A 26,648-nucleotide genomic window follows, 5' to 3' on the forward strand; every position below is an offset into this window, starting at 1 on the left:
TGTCTTGGTGGTGCAGTAAAAATGCTGGTGCCAGATTTACCGGCATCTTTCCCGACACTTTTAATGCACCGCTAAAACTGTAATGAGGCCCACTGTCCCTCCTTACTTCCCCTGACACTTCCTTCTCTAACCCTCCGATGTTCCTCTCTCTACTGTCTGCCTCCAGCTTCCGATCTTACTCCTTTACTCTCTCCCTACCCTCTACACTGCTACTGCTCTCGCTGTTCTCTCTCATATGCTTCATTTACTCTTATTTGCCTTTGGTAGGGTTGCCGACATGCCTCAGTGTCCCAGCTTCCCTTGTAGGGCTCACAGGCTCTCTGTGGCATGCGTCGGTTCTCCCTTAGTAAGCATGTCGCGGCTCTTCTGCATCCCGTTCCTTCTTCCCGGGTTCACCGCCTCTGCTTTGTGGCTTCTCATGGCACCCGCTTGTGCTCTGGGCTTCCAAGTGCTCGAGCGTCGTGGAGGCTGCTTCTCGCTGCCTACGTATGTCAGTAAGTCTTACCTTCTCTTCCTTGCTTGGTGTCCTCGCAGCAGACTTGCTCCTGTTGTCTGGATTCCTCTGTGATCCGGTTGGCTCCACTGACTTTTCAACAGCACAGTGGTCCCTCGGTCGCTACCGAGAGGACGAGAGTCTCACAGTCAGCGTCTCTCCCTTGTCAGCTGGCTCCACGGATAAAATGTCCCGGCATCAAGCATGCGCTCGCAACCACTAGAGCACAGCTTGTGCTTCTGGCCTCTACTGATCTTCATTACTCGGCTCAGCTTCTTTGTCACAGTACTTTTACATCCAGGGAAAGAGAAGTCGGTTCTGGATGACTTGTATGCAGAGCATGGGAAGGTATTCTCAGTAGCTTTCAAGGGGGGTGAAGGGATTCATGACAATTTGCCATTAAGGAATGACGAATGGAGGGGGTATCCCTAGAAGGAATAGGGGGATACCATGTCTTGTCCATTGATGTCGTGTCACTCCCTTGATGGTTGCCTCCACATCCCCACGTGATCCTCCCACATATAGCTGCCCCCAGGGTCAGAATCAGGTAGCGGCTGCCATCCCCAGGCCACATGGGGAGAGGTCGCCGCTGGGAAAGGAGTGATGACACCATTGGATTCATCACACCTCCCTCGAGGAGCAAGGAGCATGGAAACAGTGTTCCCAAAGAGAAGGGGGTGTGGACTGATCTGCCTATCAGATAAAGGGGGAACATTTGCGAGTCAGCAAAGTGCAAAGAGCTGGAAGAAGCTAGAGAGTTCCTTACTAGTGGAACCAAGGCCGGGACCTCTATGGAGGAACCGAGAGCTGGCTGGAGGCTTACTGCAGAGAACACAAAAGGCTGACGGAGCCTCGCCGAACACACTCAGTGTTCACTGTCATCCAGGCTGGAGAATCGGAGGCCCGGAAGAGACCGGGAGTCGGACCATGCGGACAGAACGAGAAGCACACGCCAATAGAGACCAGACCTGGGAAGACTGCAAGGGCACGCAGAGACCTCTGGAAGGCATGCAGGAGCTCATAGCAGGAGGCAGCTCTGTTAAGCCTCCCGAACAAGCCAGTATCACCATAAAAGGTACATGGGTTACCATAGTGGGTGTTAAAGACAAAAGGGAATGAAGAAGGTGGTTGGGGAAGGCTGAAGAATCCCATCTCCCTTATACAAGAGCCAAGAAAGAGACATAGGAGAAACAATGCCTGGAAGGTTAGTGAAACGGTCCTGATTACTCCATACTATAAACTTGAGAGAAGGGTCTGGGACCCATACAAAGTCGTGGAAGCCCTGCAAAAGCAGCACCAAGGTCTGGGACCCATATGAAGTTGGGAAGCCCGACAAAAACACCACACAAGGGTCAAGGACCCACATCAGTTCAGAGAAGCACGCAACCAAGGGGCTGGGGCCAACAGCAAGTCGGGGAGATCCAACTTCAGGGACTTTTAAGTTAAATAGGAGGACAACTCATTGTGTTTCCTCATCAAAAACTGAGTATTGTACAAGTGTGTGTGTTTGTGTAACTGATGTCCCGCCTCCCTTTTTTTCCCTCATTTCTCTCTCTTTCTTGTCCTGTGTTTTATGTCAGTTTCATAGCTGGGATAGCATGTTTTGAATATTAAGTTACGTTATGTTCAGTATATTATTATACTATGTAATTATTCTTTAGGACTTTTTGTATCTTTTAGTATATTCTGTGATTAGTATTGGGGGTGATTTTTATCCCGACGTTGTATTATTGATTCTATTCAATGCTTGAATTAGTTGTTTTTATTGTGAAATTTATAAATAAAGTCTGTAAAAAGAAAATACGGAACATTGAATTGGAATCCAAGAGAAACCTCCTTCTGGACCAAGAAGATAGTTTTTCCTTAGTTGATCTAGAGTGTAAGAGACGGAAATAGGTTTGGACACAGGACAGTGGACATTTTACTTTATGGGACATCTTGACAGATTCCCTCGTCTTTTGTTGAGGTAGGGCAACCCATCTGAGAAATAGGGCACGATAGGTTTCCTTTTTTATTTAATTTTATATACAGATAAAAGTCTTTGCCAGCAAACTTAACCACCACTGTGTCAAACTCATACCTCTGCACCCTCTTACAGTGTATATAAAACCTATCTATCCCTATCTATATGAAGGGTTTCCCTGCCTCAGAACTAATACTTAATGGTCCATCAGAATGTCCATCAAAATAAACTCCACAATCCTGTGTCACAACCTACTTATATTCCTCACTATAACTAAAGGATAAACTAACAGAAACATCCCTTTTCAGGAGAATGGCTCCCTTCTCATGTTGCCTGGATAGCGTCCAAAAGAATGTTCTTTTGCAATGAAAATGCCAGGGGGAATACCTCCCTTCCCTGGCTCGCGGCTTTCATCAAGCCCTTTTGCAAGGTTTGCTTCCAGGAGAATTACTCCCTTCTCCTGATGTAACTCTATACACTTTCCAATAAACTCCCAGTTCAGATCCAGGAGAATGCCTCCCTTCTCCTGGTATTGCTTGGCACAGTTCACAACAAGGCCAGGGGGAATGACTCCCTTTCCCTGGCCTCTTTATCACAACTCCTGGTTCGGTACCAGGAGAATGACTCCCTTCTTCTGGTATTGCTTGATACAGTTTTTTCTCACTGCTTTCAGCGTGATGTACTTTTTGACACTCTTGTTAGCAGGTTTTGATATGAGCCATGAGATTCTTCTAAAGAGTCTGGAGGCCATTGGAATAAAAGGATCTGCTCTATAGTGGATTACCTGTTTCCTCAGACTTAACCAAAACCTCCATTATGACCCCCGACAGATCCAAGCTATGCTGTTGCAGGGTTCGAAATTCAGGTCCAATGAGTAGGAGCTAAACCCATCTCCTGGGATTCAGGCGTCACCCAGTAGGCAAGAGCTAAAGCTGGGGAACCAATAGTGAGTACACAACAGCACACTACATATCTAAGTTCCAGATGGTAGAAAAGTGCCTAGAAAAGTCTACAAAGGTAGCTGGCATTTTCTTCCTCACAGAAGATCGGATGACAATGCGACATCAAAGATAAGCTCCATCTGAGCTTAAGGTATGTATAAATGCACCAGTTCGGTGAACATCTGTCACACGCACGGCTTACCAGCCTCACACTTCGGTCTAGCTGTTCACATAACCACTTCACACTGAAACACCAGACTTGCCTCAACACCTCTTCTGCCATTAGAATACAGCCATTAGAATACAGCGAAACCTACAAAAGATTTCGGTCCAGCTTGGTACACATCGAGTCTCCAGCACTAGTGCTCTGTCGTGACCTCCCTCAGCCCCCGGCCATGTACCTAACTGCAGCCTAGCCGGTGTAGGTACAATTTCATTTACTGCTAATTTATCTCTCCCCCCCAAACCTTTTGCTTTTGTTTCAGCCTCCTGTCCTGACATTTGCCAGTGGAGCACAGCCTTCAGATGCACTCCACCGGGCTTTCGCTCATTGCTATGGGCAAACGGACCAGTCCTTCAGACAGTCAGTACTGAGAAACTTTGTTTCCCTTAGTCTTATGACTTTGTTGCCACTTTTGGCAACTGTATTTCATTGTGCAATGTATATTACAGTACCGTGCAATGGGGTCCTTGTGCTTTCGGCTCTAGACATCTACTAAGGAGTTTTTGGTAACTGGACAATGTGCCTAGGAGCAGACTGGTGGCAGCAGAAGCCTTTTCATGTATTTTTATGAAGTTTTACCGAGTCATACCGCATTTGGCTCATGACTGTGGCTAGTATCCGTCATGGCTGTTCCACAAGGTCTTTTGTCTTCTCCTTTGGCCGTTTTGTCTGTTGGCCTTCCTCCTGATCTTTGTGACCTGTGGAGTCCTTATTTGGGCATACATTCACCCGCGAAAGCTGGTGCTTTTCGTGGGCTAATGCATGTCACATGGGTAGGTACCCAGGAAGAGTGCTGGGACTGTCTGGTCCCAATCCATACTACTGGTGCCAGGAGGTCTAGTGAGCACCAGGGCATGAGAGCTGCAGTGGTCCCTGATTGGACCACTGCTGGCGTGCATGAGTGGTGCAGATCATCTCATTAGCCAGCAGGGTGTGAGCACTCACTGTACTTGTGGATATGAGGAGGGGCCCTGAATGCAGACTTGCAGATCACCCATAGGTACGGATTGACCTATACACAGAGCCAAGTATCCAGAGAGCGAAGCAAACTCAAGTACTCTTCAGAAACATGCAGAAGGATTGGCACCCTGAGCCCGCTGCTGACCTGTTAGAGCCCTGCTTTGCGCTTGATCTCTGAAGGCCTGCAAAGGTGCTTCAACCCCTTGGAGTGGTGGGACCAATCACTCTCAACGTCTTCTTGTTGCCCTGCAAAAGACCCTTCTTGGAAGTGTCCCTGGGCCCTCCAGTGTACTGACCAGCTTGATCCTTGGCACCTGCGAAAGAGCGTTGTCTTGTCGAGTTTTATCTCAAGCTGTGGGAAAATCCTAGTTCACACTGCCAAGCATCTTACTGCGAAATCCTGCTGTCCCAGCTGGTTTGGGCCATGTGAGAGTAGTGTGCGTCAGACCGCGAGACTTGAGTGCCCCAGCGTCACCGTGCAACAGTGGCCATCGCTGCGCTGGAGACTTTCCTGTCTTTCTTCAAGTGTCCTGAGACCCACTGCATCAGTGTTTTCTTTGTCCTGCCATTGTGATGTGAGATCCAGCTCCAGTTGTAAACCAGACCCGCATCTGCAACCGCAGCGCCTGTGCACTTAGAAGCTTAACAAAGGGTGGGATTTCATACTCAAGGCGACCCTCTCCAGACCTGCCAAGTTTGGACCCGGAGTGAGCTAAGGGCAGTGAGTAATCATGCCACTCACCGGTGGCCCCCAGTTCATCCATACCCTTTTTACGCATAGAGGATCCCTAGTGGTATTTGCTTTGGCTTGTGTGACCTCCGCTTTCTAAAGCCGTCCGAAAGTTGGGAATCGTTTTGTTCTCCACAGCAGATCCTCCCCCGACTCTCGGAACCGAATTTCTACACTGCAGAATACTCTCTCTAACTTTTCCTCCCATTTGAATATTGTACTTTGTAACTTTATGCACAACCAAGCGCTTTTACACGCGGACCTGTCATTCAGCACAAGGCTCCAATCTTCGTAGGGTTGGATTTATGAAGTTAGGATTATCCATCTCTGGATTTTGTCAATGTGTTAAAGTTTGTCTGTTCCCTCCTTAAAGGTATTTGGGGGAATCTGCACTTTACCGCATTGACCGAAAAGTGACTGTACATATATTTTACATAGTGTGTGTTTAAGTAGTGATATTACTGTGTTTTCCATTATTCATTTGTGTTTTTTCTGGGCCTAATAAATTGTGTATTTTGTATATACTACTGTCTAAGGGTAATGCTTGTCGTCCTACTATGTGTGCTCATCCAAGACCTCAGATCACCCCACTACTCCTGAGATTTAGCCTTGACTGCTCTCCGTGCAACCTTGAATTGTCCTTGCTAACTTCAGTGTTCCCAGATTTACTAACAAGGCTGGCCTCCTTAACATCTGTTCACCAGAGCAGGGTTTAGAAATCCATTCTAACAGCCGGCCCTCCTAAATCCTAATCTTGGCCAAATGCACATACACATCTTAAGCCTCCTCTCAGAACTTTCCCATACCTGGACTTCAGTCCCTGAAGGTGTTCCTACCACAAAGCGCTTTGAGGCCATACAAATGGGAAAAAATACTATATAAATGACTACTACACAATACACTACAATCTGTTGTTAGCAAAGCCCCCAATTGTGTTGGGGTCTCAGACCCTTCTCTGGTGGTCAGTGGTTCTTTCTTTCCCACTGTGACAAGGAAGAATTCCTCTAATACTCTTAGTATCGGCTTCCGGCCCCAGAACCTTTTCTGGTTGTCAGTGGTTCTCTCTTTCCCACTGCGACGAGGAAGATTTCCTCTAATGAACGCAGTATCTGTTTTTGGGTCCCAGCCCTTTCTCTGGTGGTCGGTGGTTTTCTCTTTCCCACTGTGATGAGGAAGATTTCCTCTTATTCTGAAGTTATTCTCTTCAGGGTCCCAGACCCTTCTCTGTTTATACCCATTAATGTCTTTGCTATTATTGGACAGATGAAAAGCCACCAAAGCCTCTGTTTCCACCCCTGGGTCCCCCTCGGGTCTTCCATACCACCTCTCCCCTTTTCCGGGGGGCCTACCTACGTCACTGGGACTTCCTAGGACTGGGCACCTCCCTACAGCTCCATGGGCTTCTCTCCTCTGCACTTGCCGCTTTAAAACGTCTTCCTGGCTTTGTGATTTGGTATGCCTCCACTAGGTGGGCAGAGAGCATCTATGGCGTCTTCCTGCCGCTCTCCGCTTCTCCCCTTCTCCCCAGTCACTGGTCTGTGTTTGAATCTGCCACTCTGGAGAATTCAGACATTGGCATCTTTCCCCATCAGGACCGTATACTGCTGTCCTCAGGGCTAACTCGTACCAGTACTTGAAGAATATGACATCTTTGTGTCTCTGGTGATCTTCTTCATCCTGGTATCTTCCCCATTTAACAGAGGAGTAGTTGGTGTGAGTCCTCTAATCTTCCTCTCGCTAGTCTTGTTGAAAGGAGGGTTTGCATCAGTTGTTAGGTCTGCGTCAGCCCTGTTATCAGTAATTACAACATAAGGGAACAGGAGGTCACAATAGCAGAAAAGGGCATTTTTAGCATAACCCTCCATAAATCTTACAGGTTTCTGGGCCTCAAGGAAGAGAAGGTGAGGGAGTTCACTCATGGAACTTAAGCCTTTAACCCGAGAGGGATTTGATGTTATCGTTACCCTGTCTGGTTGGGGTTTAGATGGGCCTTTCTCCGGATCAATGCCTTTTCCCCCAAGAGAGGAGTCCCTCTCCATGAGGTCCTCCCGCATGTTACCACCCCTAGGGGGACTATTGGGTAGCAGCCTCATCTCCCTGGTCTTATTGAAAGGGGTTCTTCTCTGGGGGGAAGTGATGAGAGTAGGTGAATCATCACCCTGTTGTTCGCTTTTTACTAATACATTTTTCACCAATCCATCGGAATAGCCTTTTTTCCACGATGGCTCCTGTAATGCCACTGGCTCACCAGGGAGCCCTTTAACGGGTCAAAGCCTCCAAGGTGGCTTGAAAGACCAACTGGCCCATGTGAGTCAGTACAGCCGCCATGTTAGAAATGCGGCCAGTCTGCATGGCGAAAGGGACAGGGCTTACATGCCCTTTTGAAGAATATGGTCCCTTCCCCAGTCACACCCCCTGGAAGTAAGGTAAGTGATTGGACAGGTTAATGTGAGGGGTCAGAAATGAGACGTAGACACTAAGTGGTAACATTCTCAACATCACTGGGTAGTGTAGCTCAGTGGCAACACTCTTTTCTTTGAAGAAAGACAACGCAGAACAACACTGGTTTGAATCCCGGATCTGCACTTAGAAACCTCATCGTTATTAAGCATGTTATTAAAAAACAGTTATAATTATAACATTAACCATTTTATTAACTGAAAGGGGTTGGGATAAAGGCCTAGCTTTCCCTATCCTAACGTGAATGTCCCTTCCAATGAAACTAAAACTAAAGCAGGCTGACCTTGTGTCCAAACTAAATCTGACTCTCACGTTAACATACACAAGCAAAAGGTGCAAGGTAAATGTTTCAAAGTTCAACTCAACAGAAATGTGCAAAAATTCAAACATATAACTTCAACCAAAACAATCTTTGTGTCCAGGGGTTGATTCCCTTTCCCTGGACACAAGGGAACAGTTTTTCAGAAAAACTGTTCACAATGTTCTGTGTCAAGACCAGTCTCTTAAGGGCATTACAAATGTCTCTTTTATCTAATATTCTCCTCAGGGCGACAAAACAAATGTTCCTTCCACAACACTGTTTGGAATATAGCAAAGGAAAGTCTTTCCTACTTTTCAGGATGGCAAAACAAATGTCTTTTCTCCAATAGTGATTCAAGTATGGCAAAAGGCAAGTCTTTTCAAAGCCCTGGTTGACAGAATCTTCAATTGAAACCATAACTTAATATGACCAAGTTTCTCTTCACCACACCAACAGTTCAAAGTGAGTTTCCCAGTACACTCTCCTGCCAGGAAACTTCTCAGCTAAAAACTCTTGATATCCTGGTTTACTCTTCTGACATGAATATCCCCCTTTTGGCCAACATAGATCCCCTGGTGTAATCTCCTGCCAGGTATCTCTTTCCAAAAAGTTTCACCACCTGATACTCTTATCAGGCCTCTCTGCAACATTCACATTCTCCTTAAGTATCACACAATGGTACTCCTTCAATAGCACAACTTAGTTGACTTCAGTTGTTACTTGTGCCATTTTGCCTCATATAGACATCCCATATATGAGGGTGTGTTCAAAGTTTCTCTGTCAACCTTTCTTTCTATCTCTCTTGGCAATGCTTGCTCCAAGTTCCCCCCAAATGACATCTCATGTCAGGAGAATTGTACAACTCTTGGCTCTTTGTTTCTCTCACAGTGTCTTTTGCTTATGGCAATGCTGGTTCCAGGTTTCCCCCAACTGACGTCTCATGTCAGGAGAATTGTTCCATATTTGCCCTTGTTGTTCTCTTGGTAATGTCTTTTAGCTTAGGCAATGCTGGTCCCAGGTTTCACCCAACTGACATCTCATGTCAGGAGAATTGTCCATGTTCGTCTTCTACTATTTGGTCTGTTTTAAAAAATGCTTTAAAAACACTTTTTTGCCTGCTCGCACGTCCCAGCCCCCTACGCTTCTAGGCGGACTCACCGGTTCACCATGCGGCTGCCACAAGGAGCTTGTGCGAGGCCAGTTTCCCCTTCTCTGCAGAGTCTTGTTTGTTTCCTGCGTTAGAGTAGAAGTTCTTTGCTGCCAGAACCAGTGCAGCTCCACAGGACCACATCTCCCAGTAACCCACTGCACACCGTTCACCTCAGCTTCACTGGAGATCTTTCTCTCTGGTCCTGAGCGCTGCCAATCTGCTGAAGACGTCTCCTCTTCTCCCCACCGCTCTTCTCTGTAGGATTGCCTCTGCCACCGGTCTCACTTCCCTCTCCGCCTACTCTGCAGCCTTTCTCCTCTCTCCTTCTTCGTTCCTCTTGCTGCAGGCGATCCATGGGTTTACATGTCCCGCACAGCTGATTAGGTTCATGACACCTAGACTGCACATTACTCTTTCATCACATTTCTTCCACATGGAATCCTTGCTACTCTTCCTCGTTGCAGTACCTGAGGCTTTCTGGGACTTGGAGTCCAATGAAGTTTTAACTGATTTTAAGTCCCATTGTTGAACAGTTGTATTTAAAATACAATCGCCATAAACATTAGATGTTTCATAACAGTATGCCATCAAATTGTCTGGAATTAGGGTTTCCTCCTCACAGAAAGGGGGAGAATACTGCATCTCTCCCACTGGAGCCACCACTTCTCCCTGGTACTCATCTCCTCCCCTCTTGATCCTCCTTCCTGACACCACCCCCGGGGTCAGGATCAGGTCACAGCTGCTTTTCCCTGGCCATGCAGGAGGAGACCACCACTGTGGAATCAGTGATGACTCAGCAAGATTCATCACAGTAAGTATAGAATCCTAGGAGGGGGTAGGGAATTTAAGGATGAGTGTGAGAATGATTGAGTGTGGGTTGGTGCAGGATGTCCGGGAGACCAAAAGAGGCGAGAGCGAGAGTGTGAGGAGTAGAAGTAGAGAAGAGTAATGGTAGTATTAGTGGCAGAGGTAGTAGTAGTAGTTGGAAGTGGACATAGTGGGAGTAGGGGAGTAGCAAGTGAGGGACTGGTAATAAGTAGTGGTAGTGGGCGTGAAGGATAATCTTGAGGTGGAATAGGCAGCAGAGTGGTAGTTGGTAGTAGAGGACGGTAGTGAGTGTTAATAACACAGTGGGAACAGTAACAGTGGAAGTGTAGTAAGAGCAACAGGGAGTGGGAGAATAGAAGTAGCTAGTGTTAAGAGTACAGAGAGCAAATAACGAGAAGAATAGCGAGAAGCAAGGAAGTCGAGTGGGAGGAAGGAGGGAAGAGAAGATAACTGAGGTAGAGAGGAATTTGGCGGTATGAGCGATGGTAAGAACTGGAGAAAGAAAAGATCAAAGGGTGGAGTTGGAAAGGCAGAGTGAAAGATAGGAGGGACAGTTACGTCGTGGAAGGAGAACATCTGAAAAGACCAGTATAGTAAAGGGTCAGGTATAAGTGGGTGTGAGAGAAGTGACTGTGACACTGGGCAGAAGAAGGCACCATACTAACTCCCTAAAACTACCAAGTGGGCTAGGTTAGGACTAGGTTAGGGAAAGCCTAGAAAATCCCCAGGGAGTTAGTCAGCCGACTTCTTAGGGGAACCATGACTAGAGTAAGGCAGAAGACCAGACAGACAGGTGGCACCGTTCAATAGAACTAACATCCCCGTTAGGAATGCCTGGTCTAGGGAGGAGGGAAAGGCCTGGGAAGTCAAGCCAGAGAGGGACAGCCCTAGTGCCCCAAACCCGAAGCTCTGAGAACCCCAGAGAACACCCAAATTCAGTGTGCAGTCTGTCCACTGAAAGTCAATAAACACCATTGGAGTTACATCCTGAGTCAGAGTGGTTGTTTATGGCAGCCCACTCCGTCACATGTGATAAAAAAGGGTTGCAATGGCAGTGGCACTCCATTTGAAGTCCCTCTGGCCACCAAAATGAAGTCAGTGATCCAAAAAATGAAGGGGTAAAAAGCAAAAAGTTAAAGGGACCTAAAAAGTGGCCCTGGAAGGGCAAAAATATAAATTCTGTCTTGGCCTAAGCAGAGACTGCCCACCTGCAAGGACACTAGTGGGCCTCATCACGAGTTGGGCGGTAGTTCTTAAATGTGGCGGTAATAGCATTACCGCTGCATTTAAGGGTTGGCCCAATGATGAGTTGGGTGGAAAGTTGGAATTTTACCTCCCGCTTTTTGCTGGAGGTAAAAATCTCCACTTTCTGTCCGCTTTTGGCGCTATTAGCCCAGCGCTAATTGCGCCGGTGCTAATGGTGCCTAAGAACCACATTGGGTCCAAAGGACCCAATGAGAAATGGGGATTTACGCTACTCATTATCCCGCACTAATAGCGCAGGACCGAGTAGCGGTAACGCTATTTGCGTTGGCGGTATCCCGCCGCAATTACCGCTGGGATACCACCAACCTTGTGATGAGGCCCTCTGTGGTGACAGAGAGACTGTGAGTGAGGTCAGGGAGAGACCAAGAGAGGCTGTTTGAATGTTCTTTTGCTGGGATCCAGAGATAATTCATTTGTGCATGTCCTGACATTTACGTTGTTCTCAAATTGTACTTAGCCCCTAATAATGCAGTTCTGGAAACTAAGCCTTTGTTGTGGGTCTTTTGTGAAGTCCCCTTGGCATTGTCACCCAGTCTTAGCACGAGCATGGTACCATTCACAGTGCTTTAATTAGAAATAGTGAGTGTTAAGCCTCATTATTCAGGCTGTTCTTTTAGTGTTATGTATTCAATTCTAATTGTATGAAAAACACGGCTTGTGTTTTTATTTATCTTGTTAATACTGGCTTTTAGACCATGTAATACGAATGAGGCATGATTTGTGATCTGTTGTATTCCTTAGACCATAGATATTCACCTCAAGAGAGACCACAAGCATGAAGTTGTTAATAATAAGCGACAGGATTGGTCCTTCAAACTGGATGGCTTCTTCCACAACGCATCTCAAGAGGTCATCTATGATGCAGTCGCCAAGCCCATTGTGTCAAAAGCCCTGGATGGGTACAATGGTAACATTGCTCACTACTTTCCAAATTGTTTACCACATGCAATTGATAAAAAGGTTTTAACGGAATTAGCATCTGTACTGTTTAGATTTTGTGTAGAGCATAATGTTAGCTTGATTTTTAGAACTGATCTTATGTAGTAATGTGCAACTGTCCAGCTTGAAAAGTGTAAAAAAGAGCAGTGCTCAACCTCCTACTTATCTCTATGTCTCTGCATGCTCTGAAATGTATATGGAATTGAACTGCATGAGTCACTGTGCACATTCTCAATAGCAGAAGCATAACACTGGACAAAAGCTCCAAAAAGTATTAGCGCTCCGTTGTGTATCTGTATTGTTGTATACCTCTGTAAAGTGCTCTGTTGCTTGTCGAAGCTAGGTCCACGGTCAATAAATACAATAATAATAATAATAATTATATCAATCTTTTTTTCAATTTTTTTAAAATTCGGCCATCATTTGTTTTCTTGATAAGTAGAAACAAAATGCTTATTCCCGAAGAGAGTCTTTTTAAATAAGGGGAAAATATATTTTTTTCTTAAAACATAGGCTTTTTGTAGTATCCATCACATTTCCATAGCAATTAACTTGTGCAAATGATGAGCTGCATTTTTTACTTTGTAGCTGTCTCCAAATTGGTAGCAGCAATAGTTCTGCTAGCATCTGATTCCTTCCACTAGGGAATCAACGGTCTGAATAGTATCGAACTGTGATATATTATGTCACATATTATTTGTTCATATAATCTATATAATATTATTTGTTTTTCTTATTCTGAAACTGGTCTGTAATCTTTCATCTAAATCATTATCCCAGAATTCTGGTCACTAAACATACCTCAAAAAAACTGGACCCTAACAAATTGGCAATGCTTCCGGAGATGACATTTCCAATACATGTTTATTAAATAATAGGAATAAAGCCTAACGTTACCTATTACTATGGGGTGCTCCATACCTATATGAATAACTAATGTTAGTAGCCAGGAATGAGACTCGGACACAAGGAAGTTACGGTTTTGGTCAAAGACCTTTATTAAAATAAAAGGAGGTGGGGAAATGCCTCTCTGTCCCTGCTCTAAGAGGTGTTTCCCTACCTAAAACCAAAACTAAGGGTCAGTCAGCGTCAGAATGTCCACAGCAAAACCGTCCAAAGTACTATTCTGGCCCTCACATTCTAATTACTAAACTCTAAAGTGAAAAGGGTAATGTCTTTGGCCTTGAGTGGTTCATAAATGTTCCAAAGGAAAATGCATAACTTCAACACAAAAGTTCCAACAGGATTGAGTTCCTTGTTCCAGAGGGTGGTTCCCTTACCCTGTATTTCTCTTCTCCTGGTGCTTTATTCAACTATTTTAGTTCCTTGAGTTTCTCTTAATAAAGGATATAACTGATATACAAAATAACTTGGCTCTCTGTCTTTGTCTTGTTAGGATACCTGGTGTACTCTGCTGCCAGGTTTTCACTCCTCTTCTTACAATCAGCACATCCTTTTTACTAATCCTGATACGTCTTTCTCAGGACCTTTTTAAGTCATGCACTTCCTATGCAATGTTCAAATTGTCCTTGCCTGGCGTACTACCCTACCTGGGCTTTCTTTTATACACACTTACCACTGCCTGTTATACTCTCCTGCCAGGACTTTCTTAGATGCACACACTTCCAGCTGCCTGGTATACTCTCCTGCCAGGGCTCTCTTAGATGCACACATTTGCAACTGCCTCGTATACACTCCTGCCAGGGCTTTTCTCGTGTGGGCTCTGCACAACCCCTACAAACTGGATAGTCTCTTGCTTTTTCTGATATTATATCTGCCTGGTATTATCCTCCCAGGACTTGTAATACATGTGTATTGCATACACTCACAAACTTGAAAGTCGTGTGTTTCTCTTCCGTTCTTCCTTCTAAAGAAATACTCTTACGCTCTTTCTCGTATGCTTCGTTATTAATACGCCTCCGGTTTTGGCATGCCTGCCAATACGGCCCGGCATCCCCGCTTCTCTCGGGTGGACTCTGACTGGCGTATTCTATTTCTCCGCCGGGAAAGCCTGAAACAGTCATTGAGTGTTTCCATCTTGGTTGCCTCATCCGTTTCTCGGCTTCTCTGCCTCTGGCGGTCCCTCCTGGGCTCTTGTGCTTCGTGTCTTCAGGCTCCGGTAAGGCGAAGGCTGTCTCCAAACACCTGTAAACACTGTAAGGAAGGCATGGTATCAACAGTAAGACAGACACAAGTGACCACAGTTCAAAGGTGTTTATTGAACTTCAATTGTGTTTGAAAACTCCTATCTAACTGTAAATCTAAAGATGGGAGCAAGCTACGACCATCAAATAATAACGCAGTCCTAGTGGTGTCTTGTCAAAATAACAGGGTCTATACTAATAAAGCTATTGCCAATCCTTACCTCTAAATACAAATAGTGTGGGAAACAATGTTATGCAAAAGAACATTTTTCAAGAAATCATATGTCCGTATATTCAAGGCTTAGGCTTCCCTTCCCCATGTTTTCAGCACAGGACAAGGCAGCATACTCAAGCTAAGAACAGTCTCTGGCTTCTCTAGCACGAGGGTGCCGTTCAGAACTTCAACATCATGGCCTTCTGTGCCAAAGTCTCTTTGCCATTCAAAGTCTCTTGTTTCAGAGAGCCAGTTGCAACAAACAAACAATAAAGTTCCTTTCCTTTTTGTATTTCACATATACACAATTTTCTTAGGTGATTTACTATTCACCTCGGATCCCCCTCCGCTGGGCTCAGATCCACTTTAACACAATGTTCTCAGGATTTTCACAGTTCAATTTCTCGGGTGGTTCACTGATCACCCCGGATCCCCCTCTGCCGGGCTCAGATCCCCTTTGACACAAAATCTTCAATCAGTCTCCCTCTGCCGGTCTCGGACCAAATTTATCTACATTGCCATAAACCTTCTTTACTGTATCAACATCAAAGAATTTCAATTGGGCGCAAGATTTTGCTTGACCCGTCGCAGGACCACTTCGATTCACAATTCTTTTCCACTCTTTCACCTTTATCAACTCTGAGCTAGATATCTTACAGAGACTTTCAATTGAGCCCACACGCGGTGCCGGACCACTCTGTGAAAGGTATCTTATCTTGGTTTCAAAGTTCACTCATTCATCTGCAGTTCATCTTTACTCGCATTGATTATCACACGCGTTTCAAACAATGTTCGCTCTAGCGCTCGCCATACAATGCTGCTGCTTGCAATCTTGGCTTCAACACTGATCGGTCTTGAATCGGTATTCTCAACTCACTGGCTGAGTTGATTTCACTGTGGCGTTGCTTTGTTCTTGGAGCCAAGCACAGTACCACGGCCACTGGTGATTCTCCCCACCTTGATCATCGACGCGGGAGGTCCCCGGGTACCTGCAACACACAATGCAGGATTCTTCAGCTTGGTTTCCCGGTCTTACACTTTATATTCTCGAGGTTTCATGAAAGTAATGGTCCCTTGTCGAAAAGGTCAAGGGAACTTCCCTTCTTGCGACCCCCTTCTGTCTTGCCGTCTTTCTTCTCTCATTATTAAACTGCCATCTTGGAACTGCTGTTTCCTCGTGTGCTTTGCCTCGCTCAGAGTGTGCTCTCGTGCTCAGCCTTTTACCCGCGCGGGGAAGCTTAATGGAAGTCAGGTGTGTGTGATGGTCAGTAATTGCCTGACCTTGCCTGACCATTATATTGGGACACGTCACGTATACAGCTCGGGTGTTACTGTTCATGTTGTAAAGGGGCAGGGGTTGAGTTCCTAAATATCCTACCTGGTAGGATGGGGTGTTACAGGGAAGGGGACACTGCGTCTCACCATCCGGTGTCCCACTCCCCAAAGACCCCTCACCAAGGTGATCCTCCCACACTGGTCCACCCCGAGGAACTGGATCCAAAAGCGATGGCTGTGTCCTGGCCACCTGGATGACAGATCCCCAGGGAATAGTGGATGAGACACCTTCTGGTTTCTAAGAACATCCAGGAGCTTTCCGTTGGCTTCTGGCGTTTCTGCAGCTTGTTTCTATGCAGTCTGCTTGTCTTGCTTTTCTGATTCCGGAGCCGGTCGGCTCCACAGCTCTCTCTCCAGCCTGAAAGTCTCTCGGATCCCACAGAGATGTAGCTTTCTTCTTCCAGCAGCGCTCCTCAGTCAGCCACTCCACTTTTATAAAACTCCTGGTCACAGGTATGCGCTCGCAACAGCTAGCCTTTGTTCCTGACCTTGGTCAATCTGCATTGCTCTGTTTGTTTATTTTTATTTGTTGCATTTGTAAGGTGCTTATACATCAAGAAATTGTGTTTCAAAACTCCCACAGGGCAAAGGGGAGGGAACAAGGGAAAAAAAGTCAAATAAAATAAAAATAATGAAAAAAGATAGACAGGGTCCTACTAGGCCTTGTGAGCATTCGGAACGTGCAGGTGCAGAGAGAGAGAGAGAGAGAGAGAAGGGTCAAGGGAAGAGGGGGTAAGTGCTAGAGATTCCACAGAGGGGGAACTGCCAGACGGTCAGTTGCAAGGCAACAGGTATGTGCCTGGCAGATGCCACTTGGTAGAGTGGTCAACTGCCAATACAATAAGTGCAGGCCTGTGGAACAGCACAGGCCAGTGGGTGCCCAAAAGCAAGTGCAGGGAGAGGGCGGAGGCTGAAGGCGATTGGACGGAAGGCCAGGACCCAAAAGGACACATAAAGGCCCAGGCCACCAATCTCAGTGACTGTGTTCACCTTCCTTATTGAAGTTTTCTGGTAGGTATGGGAATATAAATTAATTCTTTTTGTTTTACAGGTTAAGTCTGTCTAATTGATCTTTAGAGGCAAGTCAGCTGTGGGTTGAGAGGTGTTCTCTTTAATTCTAGAGGGTAAATCAGAACTTCGCGACTCACATACAGCTTTCATTAAAAGGTCTTCAGCATCCTTCCTAGGTGGATGAGGGGAGGTGTAACAGTATGCCATTAAGGCATTAGGCAGGGATGTGGTATCCTCAAAAGAAGAAGGGGGATACCAAGTCTCATCCGATGTCACCATGATATTCTCCCATTGGTTGTCTCCCCCCATATGATCCTCCCTCATATAACCGCCCCCAGGGTCAGGATTAGGTAGCGGCTACTGTCCCCTGGCCACACAGGGAGAGGTCACTGCCGGGAAAGGAGTGATGGCACCATCAGATTCATCACACTAAGGTGCTCATAAGTCATGAGGAAATGTCCAAATGAAAAGGTCTGCTGCCCAAAACGTTAACCCTAAATGACCCAGCGATTAATCTAACAAACTAGGGTCAGGAGCAATGACATTTCCAATACGTGTTTATTAAATAATAGGAATAAGGCCTATCTTTCCCTAAAACTATGCGATGTTCTCTACCTATATGAATAACTAAGGTGCTTATCACTCGTGAGGAAATTTCCAAATGAAAAAGTCCACTGTCCAAAATTCTAACCCTAACTGACCCTTCCAGTCATCTAACAAACTAAGGTCAGGAGAATACCTCCCTTCTCCCGATGGTGTACTGGTCTTCTTTAGAGTTCCTCTTAATATCCAATTTTCAGGTAGTCTCTGGTCACCTTCAGTATCAACTCTTTTAACTTTCTCACAATGGTTTAGGCTTTTACTCTATTTTTGTGGACTGTCCTCCACAAGTCCTTTCTTGAACTTTGTTTGATCCTTTCATCCAGGCTATTGGGCCTTGGGATTCTTGAAAGCTATACTTTCTTGAATGGGGTATCGCTTCGGGATAACTAGGGTTCCCTCTTCTCAGCTGTGGTATCTCCTGTGTACCTTTTATCTCATAGACTTCTCCTGCCCTCACTTCATGGTATTTTATCTCTTCCCATGGAAGTATTACCCCAGAGTGTACTCTCTCCGTCTCAGATTATTATAGTTCATGTTCAAGCATTTTATATTCCGCGTTTCGTCAACCTTACTGGGACGAGTTTCCTTCAATTTTATATTCAGCATTTCATCAATTTCATTGGGACGAATTTCTTTCCATTTGAAGTATTGGATGAGAATTCATGACAGCTGCTTAACTTTAGGCGTGATCATTGGGAGTTATTCAAGGGAGTAACGTGGGTAACGAGCATTGGCACGTTGGATGCTTAACACTTTTAACAACTGCAATAGTGTCAGCCTTGAGAAATAACACTGGTGGAAACACGCGTCGGCTGCTGGCTGTTTCACAAAAGTTATCACTCTTATGTGTAAAGATGTATTGGAAATACATGATGTTAGTATGTTAGCTCATGGGAAATGTTTCAGTTTGTAATAATAGTTAATCTGTAAGAGTTTGGGCTGGCTATTTCACAAAAGAAACTGCATCAATGTGCAATGTGTATTGTAAATACATAAGAGTGTATTAGTTCATTGGTATTGTTACAACTTGTGATAATAGACAAAATGTAAGAGCACAGAGGAATCTATGTCAATACAATTTGAAATGTTTCACAAGACCTTGGCCCTCACTACGAGTCTGACGGTAACCCTGCCCGGGCTGCCAGCAGGTTGACGCCGGACTCCGAATAATTGACCGGCGCCTGACCTCCCGGTGCCACCGGCTCATTCCGAGTCTGGCGGCCGGGAAATCAGGCGCTGGTATTTTTGTTAATCCCCATTCCCATAGAGCCCTATGGACTGTGTGGAAGTGGGGACACGGGAGCACCAGCACCGTTGTTAACAGTGCCGGGGCTCCCGTGAAAAGTCTACCTACCGCGACAGACCTGTCGGGCACAGTGGCCCCGGCAGACAGACTTATAATTTGCCAGTCCAGAAACAAGGTTTACCAGCACCCTTGTTTCCGGACCGGCAAACTTATAATGAGGCCCCTTGTAATTTATTTTTGTATCATTGGAAGTGACGTATGGTTAGCGCAGAGTACTAACCCACCTCATCATATTTGCTAGGTCAAGAGTAGGACCTAACACAACTAGTACTGCAGCTTACTGGTATCTAATATGTTGCATATCAATCAATTAGCTACCAAGCGCACTCAATGGCGGATTACCCTAATAGAGTTTTACTAGGTTATTCTTACTACTTGGTTATCCTGTAGGTCTTCTGGATACAGGAGGTCGGTTCTGATGGCAATTTGTCGGCTACCTGAATCTGAGTGCATAAAGCAATATCCCATTAATCTGTACTTTCCTGTGTGTCTGGAAAGGCTGGGATGTACAATAGTAGATTTTAGTTGTGTCAGGGTCGAACTCAGTCTCTTCCTCCCCCTTTTCCCATGGTTCGGGTCCTAGCCAGACTATTTCCATAGATTCCTCTATAAAATAACATAAAATAATAGGTGTATTTGTAGAGCGCATGTACACCCCCAGAGGGGCAGCATGGCGCTATTGACAGATAACAGATGTTTATTCTTGTATGGTATTCTTACAACAGAATCTGGCGATATGTCCTTTTTCTCCACATGAGAAACATAGGGGTGGAGCAGGAAAGATTGTTCTTATTTTCCCTGTTTCCTCTCGAGGGACCATTCAGGGTTTGGTTAAGGGGATATGGAGGGCTCTTTTAAGGACTTTGTTGCATGATTTTCTCAGGGGGGATCTTTCTCTGTTCTTTCCCATTGTTCAGCTGATATAACCTTCAGATGGAACTTCATGTCCTTCTTTACTTCTATTGGCTTCCCCAGAGGTATTAGATATTTGGCCGCTTCCGACTGAGCTTGGGCTACGTGTATGGCCGTCTCAAGGGGGGATTGATGTTGTTGTAATATCCCTCTTTGTAAAGATGGGGAATGAGCATTAATAATTAGCTGCAATGCTAGGTTGTCCATGACCTCAGGTAGGGTTTTCTTCCTTGACTACTGGGTAAGGGTATTCTGTACCTGTCCAGCTAATTCTAGGGGACTTTTATTGGGCAACAGGTGAATATCTCAACATTTTAAGAGGAAGAATCCAACAGTTTGCCTCACTCGCTCTAATAATGCATGTTTAATTTTAGGAAATGGGGTAGTTCCCAGTGGTCTGATATTTTGATAGTAGGTTTGCAAATCTCCTTTTAATATGGGGCCATATAGTTTAAAAAAAAAATGCCCCAAATCAATCCCATCCTGGTATGCTCTTGCTTGCTCTAGTCCTTCCAGGAATCACTGATCCTTTTGGATCTGATGTTCCATTAAGCGCTCCAGCAGGGACTCAAGGGCACTCATGTCGATGATGGGGTCAACTGATGAGGTGGAAGCCTTGGAGTAGGCAATTCTGACTTTGTCCCACTTGTCCGACTTTCTACCAAGCTCTGGGTTCTCTATAACTCTTTCTTCCTGGTTGGAGTTGTCTGGCAGCTTACAGCTAATTGCTATGGGTATTATGAGTTCAACTAATGGGATATGGGCCTTTACTCCTAAGGAGGGTTTTATGCCTAAGGGACCAATCAGCGGGAGACTGTATATAGGTGCTGCCATACTCTAGGGAATGTGGGCGTTATCTCCATCTCTGGACTTTAGCATCCACTTCTGACACCATGTGTGACGGGTCAGAATAAGGACACGGACACTGTAATGACATTTCCAATACATGTTTTTTAAATAATAGAAATAAGGTCTATCTTTCCCTAATACTATGGGGCATTCACTGCCTATATGAATAACTAAGGTGCTTGTCAGTCGTGAGGACATTTCCAAATGAAAAAATCCATTGTCCAAAACTCTAACCGACCCTGCCACTAATCTAAAAAACTAAGGCCAGAAGAATGACTCACTTCTCCTGATGGTGTACTGGTCTTCTTTATAGAGTTCCTCTTAATATCCAATTTCAGGTTGTCTCTGGTCACCTTCTGTATTAACTCTTTTATCCCACTCACAAGGGTTTTGCCTTTTCCTCTATTTTTGTGGACTGTCCTCCACAAGTCCTTTCTTGAACTTTGTTTGATGCTTTGATCCAGGCTATTGGGCCCTGGGTATTCTTGAAAGATATACTTTCTTGGATGTGGTATCTCTTTGGGATAGCTAGTGTTTCCCCTTCTCAGCTTGGTTCTCTTGTGAACCTTTTATCTCATAGGCTTCTCTTATTTTTACTTTGTGGTATTTCCTCTCTTCCCAATTAAGTATTACCCCAGAGTTAAAGTACTTATTCCCCAGTGTACTCAGGGGTCGCCTTCTCAGATTAATATAGTCCAAGTTCATTAATTTTATATTCAGCATTTTGTCCACCTTACTGGGACAAGTTTCCTTCAATTTTATATTCAGGTTTTCTCTTGGGACAGTTCTCTTCCTTCCACTTCTTTGTTGGCTCGCTCTCGCCAGCGTCCTTTCTCGTTCGGCTCGATGTCCCGGTATTCCTTCTGCTACCGGTACAGGTTGTTTCACTCTCAACCAGGTGGTTTCTGCGTCGTTGATTGAGCAGCCTGCTCCCCACGGAGTTGCTGTGGTCAACCTGGGCTCTCCTTCTCTCAGCATCTCTCACCTGCACACACTGGTTTTCCAGCATCTGTGTCTCACGTTCAGAGTGGATCTGAACTTTATGGTCTCCGGGCTCTGCTCGGCTCTGCCTCCATCAGGTGTTAAACTTACAGGGGGGCCTCTGCTGCTGGCGTATGCATTCCTTTCTTTCTCCCTCATTCGGCATGTCATCTCTCTTCAACCTCCTTGTTGCAGTTAATTGGAGACTTTTTCTTAAAGCGACAGAGCCTTTCTTTTGATGAAAAGGACATATTTTATTCTTGCATTCAGCCAATGTTCTGAATGTGGTTGTGGTTTGTATATCAGATCGTGCCATGTATGCCGAGAAGGGATGAATTTCTTTGGTTCGTCACCCCACCCTGCACTAAACGTCTCTGGAAACCTTGATGGACAGGCATTTGTGGTTGAGTCCATATTCACAGATCATTCTCTATTCACTGTTGACCTCTAGTACAATGGTAAGCTACTGATGCAAGCCAAACACTAGAATGTGACTGTCTTGGCCAACTGACGTCTATTGTTGACACCATAACACAGTCTCACCTCCTAAAGCAGGACGCTGACAAAGTATAGACTGTTAGTCGCTGTAATGTTAAGACCACAATCATTACATTCAACATGCACAATAAGCATTATTTCGATCCTTCCATCAAACAGGGCCCTAAGATCCAACTCATCATGGCAATGCAGTCTCAGAGATATGCAGCACAAGGCAATCTTCAGAGTATTTCCTAGCAAGACCCTCTGCGTTGTTCCCAAATCCTTCTATGGCTCTGCTCCTGACTGCCACACCAAAATGTTCCATCACTAACAGCTAGCCAGAATATCAAAGCTCTTTTCAATTGAATTTGCTCCCTCTAAGCAATCACCAATAATCAGTTTAAAATTCAGATTACTGAAAACATATTTTGTTCAAACTCCTTATGGTAATTAGGATTTTTTGACTACAGCATGTGTACTCATCTAAGCTTCCTAACCTTGACCCAATTTGAGCTTTGCTTCTTCACTCCACTCTCCTACTTGTTATTGAAAGTATGTATTTGACAGCCAGTAGCTTGTCACCAAAACCCCAAAGAAACAGAGTAAAGTACCTCCTTGTGGCATGTGCTGCTGCCACAGATGATCCTAACATATTAGTGGAAGAATACAGATGAAAGCAGAGCATATCCATACTGCCTTATAGATGGATGTAGAGGCATTACATTGATGCATTGTGTTAGGCAAGATTGTATGCAGTACCCTTTGGGTGCACTACAACAACCCCGACCTCCTGGCAATAGGAGCCCAACCTTTGGTATAAGTCTGTACTACTCGGATTGGTAGCGTGTTGAGCAGCCAGGCTTATCTCAAGAGGGGTCAATGTGAGCTGTAGGGGAGTTACACAGAGATTCACAGTGACAAATATTCAAATAAACTCTTACACACAATGTTTCTTGAGTAAAAAATTATTAATTTATTTACCAGTCAGTTAGAATAAGCCTTCTTCAGAAGGGAGCAATATAAAACCACACACAAATACACTCCAAGAATTCACACTCTTAGTTATCTAAATCAACAAATACCCATTTGGGATGATACACAGGCCCTACCTACGCCCTCAGGTGACTTCAATAGCTAGGGTGCTGTTGGCATTAATGTATTACTGTTCCTTTTTAGAATATTCTTGGGAGTAGTGTTAAAGAGAAGAGAGTTCTGAATAAAACAAGTATTCACACAGTTACTCTTAAGTTTGTAAGTACTTTCAAAACAACCCCCCCCAAAGCAAAGTTAGTTAACCCTTTCCAGGAAGGAAGGTAACACACATAAAGCAGAAGAGAGAAGAGTCATTCAGGGAGCCAGGACAGCCAATGTTAAGTTAGCAAAAGTCAAGGTGAACTGAGCTCTTCTTGCAGGTAAGTAGAAAGTCTTTTCCAATGTTTAAAAAGTCTTGGTAGAATAGAAGCAATCAAAGTAGGGCCACAAGCTGATTAGGCTTGTGAGGTAAAGAAGCTGCAAGCAACTCTACACATGCAACCAAGCAAGTCTCCAACGAGGACAAGTGGCTACCCAACAAGAGGCAAGTTCTCCTAGACTGTACAGTACCTTTAGGTTGAAGAAAAAGAGCAGCAGACTTCTGTTCCTGTGCAGCTCTGCAGATCTCACTGTTCCTGGGCCTCAGTCGTGGGGACAAGTGAGAGGACTTCTGGGGACTCCTGCACTGCTAAAGAGCGGTCGCCGCTCGCAACAGGCAAACTTCAAACAAGTGGCTGTTCGGTGTTTCAGCTCCTTGCGTCTACAGCAAATAGCAACACAGTGGTTCCTGGCTGTCTAGGTGGGCTTTCTTTGCATCTGGGGACCCACACTCTGTTGAGGGGCCTCAGGCTCGGTCAGTCCTGCTTCCTGGGTGTCCGGAGGATCTTCCTGGAGCTCTTGGCCAGCTTAAAAGCAATGCACACAAACTGGTGTTCCTCTCCGTGGCTATCCAGTTCCAGCAGCGTCTGCAATGGATACTCAACCAGCTTTGAGAGGTTGTCCAGGTGGCTTACTTTGGATTTGATTGGTCCCACCAACTCAAACGGAGAAGTCATCCTTGCAGGGGCTTCTCTGTCGATACGAATTTGGAGTTTTTGCACAGCAGCAGGGCTTCACCAGGCAAACCAACGGTCCAGGAGTTGCAGCAGGCGTCCTCTTCAAGTTCTTCTTTGGATTCCTTCGTCCAGTGGTCGACTCTGCCTTCCAAGGCAAAAAGCCTTGTCTTTTATGTAGCTTGCTCCCATTCATTCCAGCCTAGCTGTCAGTCACCCAGAATGGTGGCTGTCCTTGCCGGACAGCTAGCCGGGCAATCGCCTAAGAGTTCATTCCTGTCTCCTAGGAGACTAAACACTGGGAGTTTCGGGCACCTCTCTTGCTTCCTACCCCTGCCAGACACCCTAGAGCCAGAGGTGGCCTTTAATCGTGAATCTCACCAAAGGAAAAATGAACAAAGGGACCAAACCTGGTTTGGCGCGCAGAGTAAATCTCAAGAAGGACCTTTCCACAAAGAAATGGTGAAAAAAGAAGACTGGGGCCATTTTGACAAAAATGGCACAAATGGGTGTTTTACCGTGATGGCGAACGCAGCCCATGGTAAAATCCCATAATGGTAGTAAAAAGTAAACCACTGCCACCAGCCATTCACTGAGGAAAGGGTAACATAAAATTTTTACATGATAAGCTAGACAAAGGGGATTCTAAGTAACCCCTCCAGCACCCTATTGTAAGATATTGTGTGCTGGGTCTAGAAAGTTACAAATATAAGTAAAGTCAATTTCACTTTACTGCTCTGGGAAACAGTAATTTATCCCAGAGAAGGTATTTAAACCTTTGGGAAATCTTAGACTTCCCTGTGCTACTGCACTGAAGGTACTGTGTGACACAATGTAAAAGATGATGCCTATGGAGTTTGTTAGACTCCACAACCAAAAAGAAACAGTATACCAAACCACATTAAAATACATGAGAGAGTGGGAAAAAGGGGTCTCTCTCTCCAGGTTAAAAAAAAATCAAGTCCTCAAAATCCAGCAAAGTTGCTGGAGGTGTCTAAGGTAGAGGGAATTAGCACATTTCTGAGAATTCTCCCTAAAATTTTGCCAATTAAATAAAAAGGCAAACCCCTGTGTATCTTATTTCTTTTTTGAAAGCATTGTTAGTCCTTTGTTTGAGGGAAGTATTAGCTTTTATGGCACAAAATAGGCCTGGCTTCCCTTATCCAGAGCTGCATGCATTGCTGCTGATTTCCCCTTTTGAAAGGATTCGAGATCTTAAGAACAAACTTCACAAGTACTACAGATTGTATAAATAAAAGATTGTGTATGGCAGCTATTCAACATTATAAACATTAGTCTGAAGTTGTACAGTGGAGTTTTAGGTCGACATATTTTACAGTCTAAGTTGTGAATTATTTGGAGTTGCAGCATTTTGTTTGCTTTTGGTGAAGGCTGAACAGCTTTATTAAGAATTCCAGACTACGTTTTCTGTTGTTGGATTGGTTGCTTTATGAAACAAAGCTAATGTGGCCACCATAGCCTAGGCAGACCGCAGAACTCTGAGGGGCAGACAGAGCCCCCCACTCCATACTTAAACTGTGGTGGTAAATGGGGAATTCTCTACAGCTTCCTAATCATCCCAAGACTAGCACAGGAGACCTAGATCACCTGTGTTGCCTATAGTCAGCAGAGAATCCATAGCTGAGTTAAAAAGGTCAAAAAGGTCACAGACACACACGCACATGCACACACACACATCCACACACATACACCCGACGTGGATATTGTGGACCAGACTATGAAGCAAAACATACTGCAGAGCCAAGGATTAGGGTTTCTCGCTGAGTGTGACCGCACACCACAGCTTTCAAGTCCTTGCAAACAGAAAGGAGGGGAGCCAGTTCCCTGTGGAATTGCCAGATGAAGTGGTGCCTCAGAAGAGCCACTCGAGATGAATTTTCCAGAAAGGTCACTGTTTCAGGAGTAAACCATGATGCTTCTATCTTCCCCAAAGATGAGGGGCATAGGAACTAAACCAGCCGAAAACTGGATTCAAAGGGGGATTGCCTTCAAGTGAAGGAAGTGGGCAGACAGTGCCTGGGCCAATCAGCGCCCATGAAAACCCTCGAATTAATAGACAAGTCAATCAAATCATGTATTGCCCCATCACTTTTTTTCATGCGCTGAAAACAAAGTTGGAATATAGCTAGTTTTGTGGGGGAGAGGGAGGCATTCCTAAGAGATGGCATTCGAGGAAAAGAGAAGGAGAGAGAGAGAAATATTGGAGGAGAAAGAAGAAGTGGATAGAGTATCCAGGAGATCAAAGGCAGGAGAAGCATGATTGAGAGCAGTAGAAGGAGGAGGACCATGAGTGAAAACTGGAGTAGGAGGAGGTGAATGAGTAAAAGCAGAACTAGAGGTGCCAGTTGAGCAAGAGCAGAAGGAAGTGAATGGCAGGAGCTGGAGTGTAAGGACCCAAAGAGCCACCAGGGAGCAGAGCCAGGAACCCGAAGGGGTTCAGCTCCAAAGGCTCAC

General features: G+C 45.2%; 1 protein-coding gene across 1 annotated transcript in view; it reads left to right on the forward strand.

Moving 5' to 3' along the window:
• Window positions 1–26,648, forward strand: part of KIF9 (kinesin family member 9) — a 1,188,236-nt gene that overhangs the window by 101,992 nt on the left and 1,059,596 nt on the right. The window contains exon 3 of the mRNA XM_069645790.1: window positions 12,057–12,222. Coding sequence (XP_069501891.1) covers window positions 12,057–12,222 — 166 coding nt within the window. The remainder of the gene's footprint in view (window positions 1–12,056; window positions 12,223–26,648) is intronic.

This window comes from Ambystoma mexicanum, chromosome 2p (assembly GCF_040938575.1).
Source record: "Ambystoma mexicanum isolate Mex_15411 chromosome 2p, UKY_AmexF1_1, whole genome shotgun sequence".
In the NCBI taxonomy this organism is placed as follows: domain Eukaryota; kingdom Metazoa; phylum Chordata; class Amphibia; order Caudata; family Ambystomatidae; genus Ambystoma; species Ambystoma mexicanum.